At 42.9% G+C, this 14,902-nt stretch overlaps 1 protein-coding gene across 1 annotated transcript in view; it reads left to right on the forward strand.

Annotated features, from left to right (window-relative positions):
- The window catches only part of cacna1ba (calcium channel, voltage-dependent, N type, alpha 1B subunit, a), a 621,447-nt gene that overhangs the window by 503,988 nt on the left and 102,557 nt on the right, over positions 1–14,902 (forward strand). Inside the window, exons 25-26 of the mRNA XM_080212160.1 lie at positions 10,576–10,672; positions 13,314–13,474. Of these exons, the coding sequence (XP_080068286.1) occupies positions 10,576–10,672; positions 13,314–13,474 (258 nt within the window). The remainder of the gene's footprint in view (positions 1–10,575; positions 10,673–13,313; positions 13,475–14,902) is intronic.

The following is a 14,902-nucleotide window of genomic DNA, read 5'->3' on the forward strand; positions in this document are numbered from 1 at the left end:
TTGCACACATTTGGCCCATATCTCTCTATACCCATCTGACCTATGTAACTGTTTAAAAGACAAAATTGTACTTGCCTCTACTGCTATTTCTGGCAGCTTGTTCCAGACACTCACCACTCTCTGCATGAAAATATTGCCCCTCTGGACACTTTTATATCTCTCCCCTTTCACCTTAAACCTACGCCCTCTAGTTTTGGACTCCCCATACCCTTGGGAAAAGATATTGACTATCTAGCTGATTTATGCCCCTCATTATTTTATAGACCTCTATAAGATCATCCCTCAGCCCCCTGCACTCCAGATGAAAAAGTCTATCTAGCCTCTCCTTATAACTCAAACCATCAAATCTCAGTAGCATCCTAGTAAATCTTTTCTGCATTTTTTTTCCTAGTTTAATAATATCCTTTCTATAATAGGCAGAAGGAGGCCATTTGGCTCATTCAGCCTGCACTGACAGCGATCCCATGCTGAACGCACCCCTGCAACTCCAAACATTTACCCTACTAATTCCCCCAACATCCCCCTAACACGAAGGAGCAATTTAGCATGGCCAATCAACCTAATCCGCACTTTTTTTGTGGGAGGAAACTGGAGCATCCGGAGGAAACCCATGCAGACACTGGGAGAATGTGTACATTTCACACAATCACCCAAGCCAGGAATTGAGCCCTGGTCCCTGGCACTGTGAGACATCAGTGCAAACCACTGTGCCACCGTGCCACCCATGTGCTACTGTGCCGCAGATGCATTTTTGGACTGTTGGAGGAAACCAGTGCAGATAGGGGAACAATGTGGAAACTCCACACCAACAGTCGCACGAGACCAAGATTGAATCTGGGTCCCTGGCGCTGTGACGCATCAGTACTAACCACTGTGCCACCATACTGCTCTGTGCTGGCTAAAACAAACAAGCAACCTATCTTATCTCCACTGTTTCACTGAAGAAATTGATCTTGGCTAGGGCAGCGTTACAGGCAGTATTAAAATAGAAGTAAGCTTGAAGTCATCCAAAGAGTTATTCTAATCTAATCGAAAATGACAATGCAGCACCGTACTGAGGAAATACTGCACAATTGGAAGTGAATGAGGCATCAATCTAGGCCCCACACTCCGATTTGCTTTAGAGACTTGGACAACCTACAGCAGCACTGAAGATGTACTTCCAGAGGTACCTTCACAAGATCCTCCAAATCCGGTGACAAGAAGAGTGGTCCAGCAGTTATGTCATCTCTCAAGCCAGTTTACTCAGCAACCAACTGGTTTCTAACACATTGAGTGACTCTGTTGGGAGTGTGGAGAGGTGAAGTTGAGGTATCAGAGGGAATGCACAAACCTCCAAGCAACCCATTTACCCAACCCTTCAAGCACCACCTGCCCCATGTGTGGCACAATCGGTGATTGGGATTGGACTTACTGGCTGTCTCAGAACCCATCGAACTCGAGTGGAAGCAAATCATCTCCAATCCTGAGGGACTACTTAAGAAAAGCCTACGTACCAACAGCCCTCTCGAATAGACATACAAGGCCCAATAACACTAGTTAAAGAAGGGTATGGGAATTCTGCTCATGTCTTGGCCAACGCCGAGAACATATTGCCTGATTGTTTATTCATTGCTATTGATGGCCACTTGCTGGGCATAAATTGGCTGCTTTGTTTCCTACATTACAACAGTATCCACATTTCATTGAGCTTGTGAAAAGCTTTATGTAAATGCAAGTGTTTTGTTCCTTCTTCTTAAACGTTACATAGGGAAGCGCGACAGCCATTTTGAATGCAACCCAAGTGTGTATGACCACATTCCATGACATTATTTGAAGAAAAGCTGGGATCTTCACCCACCTATACCACTGGAACAGGCAATTAATGCTGTGATTGAACATTGGTACCTTTGACAGTGCTGTGCTCCCTCAGTAGAACATTAAACAGTTAACCTGGATTAGGCACTCCTATGGTCTTGGATTAGAACTTCAGAGAAAAGAGTGCTGACCTCCTGAGCTACTAAAGGGAACAATCAGCTTGAATTTAATCACTTGATCACCATGTTGTGATGACTGGTAGAAAATTTACATGTAGGATATTGAATGGGATGAGCACTGGGCTCAGGGATCAGACCCTGTCCAGTAGAGTACCTTGATGATGCTCACCCATGAAGAACGGTTAGTTGAACAATGCCTTGGAGAGCCTGCGGAGCAGTAAGCAACCAGGCCTTCAGCAACTTTGGGAATAAGTTTATGTTTATTTATTAGTGTCACAAGCAGGCTTACATCAACGCCGCAATGGAGATACCGTGAAAATCCCCTAGTGGCCACACTCCAGCACCTGTTTGGGTACACTGGGAAAATTTAGCATGGTCAGTGCATCTAACCATCATGTCTTTTGGACAAAGGGGCAAAAATGAAATCGGTAGTACATTTGGGGATCTTTTTTAAATGCTGTCTCCAATGATATATCCCAAAGAATGTTTAACTTAGTGCTGTTTTTATTTCCTCCAACTGTGTCTGTAAATATCAAAAGCACGACATGGATCATAAACCATATGCTTAATTAAAGTCTAAATACAATTGCAATCATTATCATTACAGAATGTTGGCATTATTAAAAAGAAAGATGAAATGAGTTAAGTCAACTAAGACATTGGCAAATTTTTTTTATTAATTTCAAAACCATTTAAACCTGCTGGAATGTAAACATTTTCATAGAATCCCTACAGTACTGAGAGAGGCCATTCGGCCCATTGAGTCTGCACTGATCAAGCCCCACCCAGGCCCTATTCCCATAACCACACACATTTACCCCACTCATCTCACTGAAAGGTCAATTTAGCATGGCCAATCAACCTAACCCGCACCTTTTTGGACTGTGGGAGGAAAGCAGAGCACCCGGAGGAAACCCACGCAGAAACGGGGAGAACATGCAAACTCCACACAGACCTGGGGTCAGAATCGAACCTGGGTCCCTGGCACTGTGAGGCAGCTGTGCTAACTACTGAGCCACCGTGCTGCCCTGAATGCAACCTCTAAAATATTTTCATAATGAAATGAGATTCAATGTGAAATGAGTTAAATTGTAATATTTCCAGGTAACTGTTTACTGTAAGGATCATTCTTGAATGGCATAACATAGATACAGAAATGAAAATGATGGTGATCCAGTAATCATGATCTACTGCAGTGCTTTACTGAACATCATCCCCAATTAATCATCCGTCATTCTCATTAAAAGCACACCAATTTTTATTGCAGTAGTTCAAATCATGTTTGTTCCTCGGTAATCATGCAAACTTTTTATTGGACCATAAATGTCAGTCTCTTTAATTTCACTGAATTATAGAATCCCTACAGTGCAGAAGGGGGCTGTTTGGCCTATTGGGCCTACACCGGCTCTCCGAAAACGCATCTTGCCCATCCACACCCAGCACCCTGTCCCTGTAATCCCATGCATTGAGTTGATTTGATTTATTGTTGTCACATGTATTGGTATACAGTGAAAAGTATTGTTTCTTGCGCGCTGGACAGACAAATCATACTGTTCATAGAGAAGGAAAGGAGAATGTCGTGTTCCCCAGTCATTGTTAGGGTGTAGAGAAAGACCAAATTAATATAAGGTGGATCCATTCAAAAGTCTGATGGCAGCAAGCAAGAAGTTGTTTTTGAATTGGTTATTTCGTGACCTCAGACTTTTGTATCTTTTTCCCTGCTAATCTCCCTAACCTACACATCTTATTACACGAAGGGGCAATTGAGGATGGCCAATGCAGCTAACCTGCAGATCTTTGGATTGTGGGAGGAAGTCCACACAGACAGGGGAAGAACGTGCAAACACCACACAGTAAATTAAAATCAGTATCAGCCAAGCTGAAGAGATGATTGTTTTGCGTGTTACATTAATGTTTTGATCAAAAACATGAATTAAATGAAATGAATTTTAACTCTTCACATTTTAACCTTGCACACCTGTCTGCTAACACAGATGAGCAGTCTGCACAATTTTGCATTTTATTACAAAAACAGAAAATGCTGGAAAATCTCAGCAGGTCTAAGAGTGTTGGGCCAATGTTTCAAATCTGGATGACCCTTTTTCAGAGCTAACAGCAAAGAAAATGAAGAGAGATTGAGAAAAAGGTGGGGGGGAGCGGTGCGGTAATTGGACAAAGGGAAGGTAAATGATGATGATGGCTGAGAAAGGTGCTAAAAGCGTCCATTTAGTGATCCAACACCTTTAGTCCGTTCGCAAGCAAGACCCAGACCTCATCTGTAGCTTGCCACTTCAGCACATCACCCTGCCCTCCTGTCCACATGTCCACCCTTGGCCTTTTGAACTTCAACACAAACTGGAGGAACAGCATCCCATCTTCCGATTGGCCATTTTGTAGCCTTCCGACTGAAAATTGAGTTCAACAACTTCAGAGCGTGAACTCTCCCCTCCACCTTCGCCCCATTTCCATTTATTTTATTTCATTTTTTTAATCTCATTCATTCATTTTTATCACCTTTCATTCTCATTTCCATATTTTTGCTCTCCATCTTTGCCCCCCCGCCACTCCCCTTACTTCAGGGCAACTGCTACATTCCTCAGGCAGTCCCTTATCAATCTCTGATCTACCATTCACGCATTCTGGTCACTTGATGGACACTTTTAATACCTTTCCCAGCTTCCTCCTTCATTTCCTTTTACAGCACACCATGCCCCTCCTCATAGTATAAATCGCTTCTTATTTTCTTTGCTCTTAGGTCTGACAAAGAGTCATCCAGACCTGAAATGTTGGATCAATTCTCTCTCCACAGACGCTGTCAGACCTGTTGAGCTGGCTCGGTGGCACAGCGGTTAGCCTCCCAGCGCCGGGGACCCAGGTTCAATTCTGGCCACGGGTCACTGTCTGCGTGGAATTTGCGCATTCTCCCCATGTCTGCTTGGGTTTCCTCCGGGTGCTCCAGTTTCTTCCCGCACTCGAAAGATGCGTGTGTTAGGTGGCTTGGCCATGGTTACCTTAATATTGGGGGAGATTGCAGGGTAAATATGCGAGGTTACTGGGATAGGGCCTGGGTGGGCTTGCTGTTGGTGTAGACTCGATGGAGTCTGCACGGTAGCGATTCTGTCATTTTTCCAGCATTTGTATGTTTTTGTTTCGGAATCCAGTACCCGCAGTATTTTGCTTTATTCTTTGTATTTTATGACCTGTGGCTGAGAGTAGTTAAGGACCCAGCGTTTGTAGTCCATGGTAAAGAAGGGCTGCCTCTAGCAATCTCTTTGGTGTGAGTATCACCTCTATCTTCAGGCAGTGACGCTGCATGAACTGATGACGGTGCTTGTTACTGGGGACACCCAGCCTGGTGAGAGATCCTCAGGCTGTTCAAGCAGCCAAACACATTGGAAGAATTTCACGACCAGGAAAGAAGAAGCAGTAAAAGAAAACGCTTCTAAAAGCGGCTAGATAGCACAGTTTAAAGATTGGAGCACACACACGGGGTGAAGGTGAAATCTAAATAATTCCGAAAAGAATTATTTTAAATAATTAATTTGGCTTAAGAAATCTACTATTTAATCATTGTGCAGCACTCCACCAATGTGCTATTATTTCCCTGGGGACAGTTCTGATATTCATTAAATTTTATTTATCATGTTGTTGCTCAAAATCCAACTGTGCCTTATTAACGAAGTGGATTTTCTAACAGCAGTGCGAGAGCAGTCGAGTTGAAATTTTGACTGATTTCAGATTGATAGTTGTGAGGCCTGGTTGCCGACAGCAACCACCCCCTCCACCACAAGTTGCCCGGCAACAGAGGGTGTGAATATCAGGAAACCCCAATGGGGAGGGCAGAGGAGTTGGGGGGAGGGAGGTGGGGGAAAGCAGCATGTAGGGAATGGAGTGGTGGGGGGGGGGGGGGGCGTGTGTTTCCATAGTGCAATCTCTTGTAGAACATTGAGTGACAGGTAGGCAAATTCAGAATGGCTGTGCTAATCTGACGTTCTCGTGGCCTGGTTCAGAGGGACAGTGATAGCAATACTGAGAGGTCACCATCAAAACCTTCTCCCTCAATCATGGAAAAAGGCAGTCCATTGTGCCTCCTGTTTGCCATTATGCTCCATTGCTTTGCAGTCAGTCAGTCACAGGTTCACTTGTAGTTAGTCTCCAAACTGGTGAACTGGACAATGGTGTTCTTCAACAATAATAAAGAAAGGCAAAGCAAATGAAAGAATTGCAATCTAATAAACGGAGTATAATGTAAAATTGTATTTGCGATTGTAGACTGGGTGGATTTGTTTTTGGAAGTTTTACTTCCAGTGCTATTCTAAACTTATTTCATAGAATCATAGAATCCCTACAGTGCAGAAGAGTCCATTTGGCCCATCAGGTGATATGTCAGGTTGATGACTTTTCAACAGAACCGGGCACTGCTGCCTCAAAACACCTGGGTTTGATTCCTGGCTTGGATCACTGTCTGTGCGGAGTTTGCACGTTCTCCCTGCGTCAGCGTGGGTTTCCTCCAGGTGCTCCGGTTTCCTCCCTCAGTCCGAAAGAGATGCTGGTTAGCTGCATTGGCCGTGCTAAATTCTCTCTCGGTGTACCCAAACAGGCGCCGGAGTGTGGAGATTAGGCAATTTTCACAGTAACTTCATTGCAGTGTGTAATGTAAGCTTACTTGTGACACTAATGAATAAACTTAAACTGAGCCCTGTTTCTCCCACCACAGATGTTGTCTATCCTGTTGGATGTTTCCAACACTTTTTGGGTTTTCTTTTCAGATTTCGTAGCATATTATTTCTAGTTTCAATGTACATTTAAGCTTTGGTCAGTAAGAAAGATATGGGGTGAATTTTACCATTCTGCCTGCCACGGGAATCATAGCAGGCGAGAAGCAAACCATAGAAAAGTCTATTGATCTCGGATGGGATTTCATGGTTTAGGGACGAGCGAGGCTGGAAAATTCTGCCTATAATTCTTATATTTCACTGTATTCGAGCGATATGGGAGAAGATGATAGCTGAATTTTGGATTCAGCTTTAGTTTAGATTTGAGGATTGTGTTCCAAGCTTTTGATGTAATTTTACCAGCTGATACATATGCCCTTCTCATAATCATGAAATAATACAAAAGACGTGCTGGCTCAGTTATTCTGTTTAAAACTGAGTGAAGTTTAATAGAAATAGCTGGAGCAGGCAGGCTGGTGCGGCAGGTGCCGCTAGTGGGAAAACTGCCCCACTTTTTTTTCATTTTGCAGGATGTCGGAGTTACTGGCTAGGCTGACATTTAATGCCCATCCCTAACTCCCCCTTTCAAAGGGCAGTTGAGAGTCAACCACATTGCTGTGGGCCTGGAGTCACATGTAGACCAGATTAGGCAAGGACGGCAGGTTTCCTTCCCTGAAGGACGTCACTGAACCAGATGGGTTTTTATGTAAGTCAACAATAGTCGTCATTAGACATTCAATTCCAAATTTTTATTGAATTAAAATTTCACCGCCTGCTGTGGTGGGATTCGAACCTGGGTCCCCAGAGCGTTACTCTGGGTCTCTGGATTACCAGTCCAGTGGCGATACCACTGCGCCACTGCCTCCCTAATTTGGTGAGTGGCGGGAAGGGGTTGCCATGGGAAATCTGCCCGCTACCAGTGGAAAGGCTCATTTAATGGGCCTCGTTCACTGGCACTCAGAGGCCGAGCAAGAGACCTGGCATCGTGAAGGAGAGCCTCGTTGGGAGCCAACAATCCTGCCCTTGCAGCATACTCCTCCACTCAACGGTGACCTCCACCCTCCTTGTGACCCCATCCCATCACACTTCATCCTTGATGAAGAACCCAGTGTGTTAATGGCAGCAACCACCGCTCCCCGTTTCTGATTGGCCAGTAGTTTTCAGGGGCGGGACCTCCTCCTTGCTGGGGATTTACCAGGTGCATGCCACTCAGCTTGTCATTGTGTCAGGCCCAGAGAAATGTGACGTGGGGTTCTCAATCACCAACGTCAGATTCTCCCTGGGGTATCATACAAATTGTTCATCTAATGGTTGGACAAATATCACAAATTGCAGAGTTTTGTCAACAAAGAATTAATTATTTCACTGGCGAATTGAAGACTTGTTTTCACATTGCTGTTTGTGAGTGCAAATTGACTGCCACATTTCCTACTTGATGTGGAGATGCCGGCGTTGGACTGGGATAAACGCAGTAAGAAGTCTTACAACACCAGGTTAAAGTCCAATAGATTTATTTGGTACCAAATGCCACTAGCTTTCGGACCTCTGACCCTTCGTCTCTCACCTGACAAAGAGTCAGAGGCCTGAAAGCCAGTGGCTTTTGCTACTAAATAAACCTGTTGGACTTTAACCTGGTGTTGTGAGACTTCATACATTTGCTACTTTACAGCAATGACTACACTTCATAAAACAAAGTGCTTCATTGGCTGTAAAGAGCTTTGGGACATCCCAGGATCGTAAAAGGTGCTATATAATTGCAAATGCCTTTAGTCTCTGCAGTAGAGCCATTGAGCTGTTTGAATCAGATCAGAATCGATTGTCTGACTTAAATCTGCTTGTCAGATGAGATTAAGTTAGGTTTCAGCTTTGGAGGATCTGAAATTCGGATCTTTGCCTGAATAATGAAGTTGTGGTGGATGAGTAAAGGGGTTAATTATGGCTATAGAACAGTTCTGCAGTCACTGAAGACGGGCAGTCATCACCATCATTTTGACTTTTAGTTCCTAAATTCAACAAAATACATCACAACAAAGAAACCAACTAATCCCCTCTTACTACAATGCAAGGTACTAGATTTGAATCAGTAGTAACGAAAAATAACTCAACCTATTATTTACCATTGCCTGGCAAAATTATTGCTTAATGAAAACATGTCTTTTTTGCTACGCCTACAATTCACAACTGGTCACTTGGTTCGATGGCATGAAGACTTGCATTGAAATAAACATTTTGGTATCCTTCCATCCGTAGCCTCTTCCACGACACTGTTTATGTTTAAAGGAATATTTGAATGAGTGAATGCATTTGGAGAATAAATCCGAAGTGGTCCACTTTCAGTTTCGACTTAGTTCATTCTCAGACCTTGTTACTTGCCAATGGGTAATATTGGATATAATACTTCAAGGATGGGGGTTGGGAGGAAGGAGTGGTTAGCTCGATGGTTAGCGTGTGGTTCCATGTAACACCGATATACCAAGGGATTCAAATGTTTCCCTGGCTGAGGTAAATTTGAGAACTGCCTCCCCCTCACTCTGTCCCTCAGAGTGGAACACAATGGCAAGCCACGGCTGACAAGAACAAAATGCTGCCCAGAAAATGGCTGAGACTGGAGCATCAGCAGGCAATGAGAGAAGCAAGGCATGCTTTCAGGCAGCACACGTCAACTTTCCAGCTCACTGTCGCATCATTTTCCTTTTTTATCGGGGTTTTAAGGCCATGATTGTAATGTCTGTAAGTGGATCCTCCACTTTCTGTCATAACCGAGTGGATTCTTCCTTCCTCTGATCCTCAGTGGAAGATAGAGTTTGATGTGTAATGGAGATTTCCCAGATTTTGCTTTTACATGTGTACCACAGGAAACAAAAGGAATAAGAATTAAAGAGCTAATCCATAGAACCGTAGAAAAGTTGCAGAACAGAAGGAGGCCATTCGGCCCATCTTGTCCAGACCTGCCCGAGCTCACCCAGCTGTCATTTCTCATCCCACCTTCCTGCTTCCGGCCCAAGCCCTGCAGTTTACAACACTTAAGGTGCTGGTCCAAGTACTTTTTAAAAGAGTTTAGGACCTCTGCTTCCATCATCAACTTGGGCAGCGAATTCCAGGCACCCACCGCCCGCTACATAAAAAGGTTCTTTCCCCTCGTGTCCCCTCCTCCCCTACTGCCACTTTTCTTGAATCTATGTCTTCCGATTCTAGAATTCTCCAACAAGGGAAACAATTCTATCCTGTCCACTCTATCTCTTCCCCTCATAATATTGTATACCTCTATCAAGTCAGCCCTGTGAAAATGTGGTTAGATCGTAATAGAGGACATAATGGAGGTTTGATGTAGAATCTATTAGGATTAAGCTAGTACCGTTTAATTTTTGGATTTTGTAGCAATACGTAATTTACTTTCAGAAAAAATTGCATACAGATTCCTCAATAAGCAAAGATTAAATATTTGTTACATTTTTTCATATTTAGCAAATTTGATTTGCTTACTAAAATTTAACTATTTAAAATGTCATATCATTATAAGTGTAGACGTGTAAAACAACATTGGACTTGAACTTTCATGTTGATGTCTCATACAATTAACTATACCCTAAACTGAAAGTACATTGCTTCCTCCATGTTAGGAATTGGTTAGATATAAGTAGATATTTCTCCACTTCGAAAGCATGGCTTTTTTCTTTCATCACTTGTGTTTGTTTTGAGATTTGCTGTCAAAGTGTTCCATCCATCTGAAATCTTGCCAGTTTCATCTCCAATTATAAATATGGCTCCCAGGCATTCCTGTGTATTGAAACGTGCTATGAATTTTGTGCACAGTTAGTGTGACAAGACTGGCTGAAGTTCAATTGTCTTCCATCATGTATAATTCTTGCTCTTTGCATGCACAGCGGAAACAAAGGAAAGGATCTCAACACCATCAAGTCCCTGCGAGTCCTCCGTGTGTTACGGCCATTGAAAACCATCAAACGGTTGCCAAAATTAAAGGTATTTAGTGTTTGCATTGTTGCACTTCTGCAGTGAAATTTTCTATTAGTAAAAACCCAGAAAGTAATTGTATTTTCAGTCTAACTCCTACCAAAACTGGAAGAGTGTCAGGATCAGTTGTGGACATTTGGCCTGCACTGTGGATACTGTATAGAATCCCTGCAGTGCAGAGGGTGGCCTCTATTTAGGGGGATTAGCGGGGTAAATACGTAGAGTTACAGGTTATGAGGATAGGCCTGGGTTAGGGGCTCTTTTGGAGAGTTGATGCAGACTCAATGGGCCAAGTGGCCTCTTCTGCATTGTAGGGACTTTATGATTGGGTCAAAATTTCTTTCCTTAAATATTTTGTTCAAAGTACATTTTTATTACTAACAATGAAACTGCACAGTTAGGATTATGCAGCTTTGGTTCCAAGACTGTCTTGAATGGTTGCTGGGGGTGATAAAACATATACATGTCACTCCCAAGCATCTTGTATTACCATTTGAATAACCACTTGAAAAATAGTAGTGCTTTATTTTGTAAATTAGGTTAAGCAATGTTGAACCAAACCAAACAAACTGCGTCATTATTTTTACCTTCACTAAGAAGTGACTTTTAAAATGGTTGCTCTCTGAGTAGTTGTGATTTTTGACCAATATTTGATTATTTTCTGAAGAAGATAGTAAAAAGACATTCCTTTGCAAGAGAAGTTGTAGACCTCAGTCACAAGAAGAAGAACCACACTTAAAAGCAACTTTCACTTTAAACACTAACAAGGTCTGAGACTGACACTGCAGCCTCAGTTTTTGCTCCCCCGTCGGGAAATTTGGGAGAATTCCTGGATCAATGAACGCTAGTCCTGCAAAACTTTCCCCAATGGTCAGAGTTTCATTTTAACAAGGCTGGGGTGTTGGGAGTTGTGTCTGAGAATCCCAGAAACAGTTCGGGGCAGCATGTTAGTACGAAGGCAGGCTGGGCAAAAGACCAACCTCAGTGACCCAACACTCTGTTCCTGCTGCAGGAAATAAACAAGGGAGAGCTCTTTAGCCGTCACCACAATCTCACTCCCTCACCCTCTCACACTCTTCATGCCACCTCCATGCCAATGCTTGACACCTCATGCCCCAACTCTCATGGCTTTTCATGCCCTCTATGCCAAACTATGCCACCTATCAAATCCTCATGGTCCTTCATACCCGCCATGCCCCACCACCCTCCCTCAAGGTCTATTGTAACTCCTATGCCAACCTGTGCCTCTGCACCAAATGTAGATGTCGCCTCATACCCTCCATACCAATCTATGCCCCATAGCCCCTTGACCCTTTATAGCCCATGCCAATTTGGGGCCAACGTGCCATGCACTCCTATGCATCACACATTGTGCTTACCGCCTCTATGCCAAGTCACCCATTATCACCATGTACAGTCCTCAGAAACCATGCTGAGAGGAAACAAAATAAAGTTTTCAATACATTTTGAATAAACAGTCCCCATTTTCTCCCTCCTTTGAAAACTGCTGGGGGTCCAGGTTCAGAGGCAGAACTTCTCGAATCGGGGCTCTGGTACCACTTTGATAATCTGGAGACCCTCACTGTCTGCACAAAACATCAGGCTTGCATCTGAACATCTAAAAGAAGTGCTGCCCCTAGCTTTGCACTCCAAATAAATTGAATCTTGTATTATATTATTTATGTAGACCGTGGTTTGAGAAGTGATCAGTTTTCATGCACTGCATTCTGTGTAAACATTGTGCGTTTTTTGAACAAAAGTACATTTAGTGGGTTATCTTTCAAAACACCTACCTACTCATTCATGTATTTGCAATATGGTTTAAGTTTAATTATTAGTGTCACAAGTAGGCTTACATTAACACTGCAATAAAGTTACTGTGAAAATCCCCCAGTCGCCACACTCTGATGCCTGTTCGGGTAACACTGAGGGAGAATTCAGTGTGGCCGATGCACCTAACCAGCATGCCTATTCGGACTGTGGGAGGAATCCCACGCAGACACCGGGAAAAGGTGCAGACTCCACACACACAGTGACCCAAAGTTGGGAATCGAATCTGGATCCCTGGCGCTTTGAGGCAGCAGTGCTAACCATTGTGCCGCCACTGAGATTATACATTATAGCATCCAAATAGTTTTGTTTGTAGTCACATTACATATTTTGCATTTGGCCAAAATTTGCCATAGAGGCTGAGAGTAAGAAATCTGCTGAATTGAATTGAACCAGCTTTAGATGGTGCTTTCACATCAGTCCCCCTTAGCAGTAGAATTTTAATCAGCTTAAAATGTAGTTTTACAGAGCTCTGAATAAGCATATCTGCAGACATTCTCAGACGATGTAGACTTTTTACTGTTAACAAAGTGTTGGTCAGCTAATGGGATTAGCTGTCAGCTAATCCATAACGCAGAGACATAACTATCATTTTGACCTGTCTTCTCTGGTTAGAAGACATAGAGTGGTCTGTACACCTTGAGTGTTCCAGCTCACCAATGCTTAAAACTGGTAGCAGTTTTAAATTTCTTTGTAAACCTGCCCAATGCTACGCTTTGATCAGATGCTGTGACTAAGTGGTCTTTAAACGCAGACTCTGAGAGCCTTGTCTTGTTTGTCCCTTCTTGTTAGTATCTGACTCAAAATGTGTTCCCTTTAGGCTGTCTTTGACTGTGTAGTGAACTCCCTGAAGAATGTTCTGAATATACTCATCGTCTACATGCTCTTCATGTTTATCTTTGCTGTCATCGCTGTACAACTTTTCAAGGGTAAATTCTTCTACTGCACTGATGAGTCAAAGGATTTGGAAAAAGACTGCAGGTAAACCCACACAAAGCAAATCAATGGTGTTATTAACTGGAGGATTAATATAAGTTTGAGTAAATGATAACTTTCAATTTGGTTTTGACCTATATAATAGCAAAAGCTCTCTTTAATTCTATTGAATTAATGATTTGATTCGATTTACTATTGTCACATGTATTAACACAGTAAGAAATCTCACAACACCAGGTTAAAGTCCAACAGGTTTATTTTGTAGTAAATGCCACTAACTTTTGGAATGCTGTTCCTTTGTCAGGTGAACAGCTGGTAACACTATCAAATAAACCTGTTGGACTTTAACCTGATGTTGTGAGATTTCTTACTGTGTTTACTGCAGTCCAATGCCAGCATCTCCACATCATGACATGTATTAACATACAGTGAAACGTACTGTTTCTTGTGCGCTATACAGATAGAGCAAGAAAGGAGAGGGTGTAGAATGGATACAGTCAGAGCTAGGGTGGAGAGAAAGATCAACTTAGTATGAAGTAGATCCATTCAAAAGTCTGATGGCAACAGGGAAGAAGCTGTTCTTGAGTTGGTTGGTACGTGATCTCAGACTATTGTATCTTCTTCCCAATGGAAGAAGGTGGAAGACAATATGTCCAGGATGCATGAGGTCCTTGATTATGCTGTCTGCTTTGCCGAGGCAGAGAGAAAACAGTGTCAATGGATGGGAGGCCTGTTTGCATGATGGGCTGGGTTTCGTTCACGATCATTTGTAGTTCCTTGCAGTCTTGAACAGAGCAGGAGCCATACCAAGCTGTGATGCAACCAGAAAGAATGCTTTCTATGGTGCATGTGTAAAACTTGGTTGGCATGTGGATATCGCATTATTAATTATTGAGTTCTCTTAACATCACAAATAAGATTACTTGGCTTTATAATGTTATTTGTTGAAGCTGGCTGTGCAAATTGACTGCCACATTACAACAATGACTCTCCTCCAAATATAATAGGCTATAAAGTGCTTTGGGATGTGCAAAGATTGTGAAAGGCAAAGTATAGCAATGCAAGTCTTTCTTTAAGGAAGCATAGCCATTGTTTGTCAAAAGAGTTTGCCTCACAAAGCTGAAGATGATGCTTGGTCTCAACATTGAGCCATTACGGCACTGAAGGAGGCCATTTGACCCATCAAATCCATGCCAGCTTCCTGCAGGACAGTTCAATCAGTTCCATTCCCCAGCTTGATCCCCATGCTATGTATTATCCTAATTGATATTTGGCTAATTGAAGTCTCCTCTTCCAGCTACACTTTATAGTCCTTACACCCCTCTGAGATTTCCTCTACTGGGTAAATTGGGCACTGTACTATTGGAACGGTCAACACGTCCACCATGCTGGAGCTGGTGTTCTAGCGAGCCACATAACTAGAGACCTAGAGAGGGTTTTAATCTAAATAGCGAGGACAAGGGATCAAATTTA

This window comes from Carcharhinus amblyrhynchos, chromosome 25 (assembly GCF_965287045.1).
Source record: "Carcharhinus amblyrhynchos chromosome 25, sCarAmb.v2.hapA, whole genome shotgun sequence".
Lineage (NCBI taxonomy): Eukaryota > Metazoa > Chordata > Chondrichthyes > Carcharhiniformes > Carcharhinidae > Carcharhinus > Carcharhinus amblyrhynchos.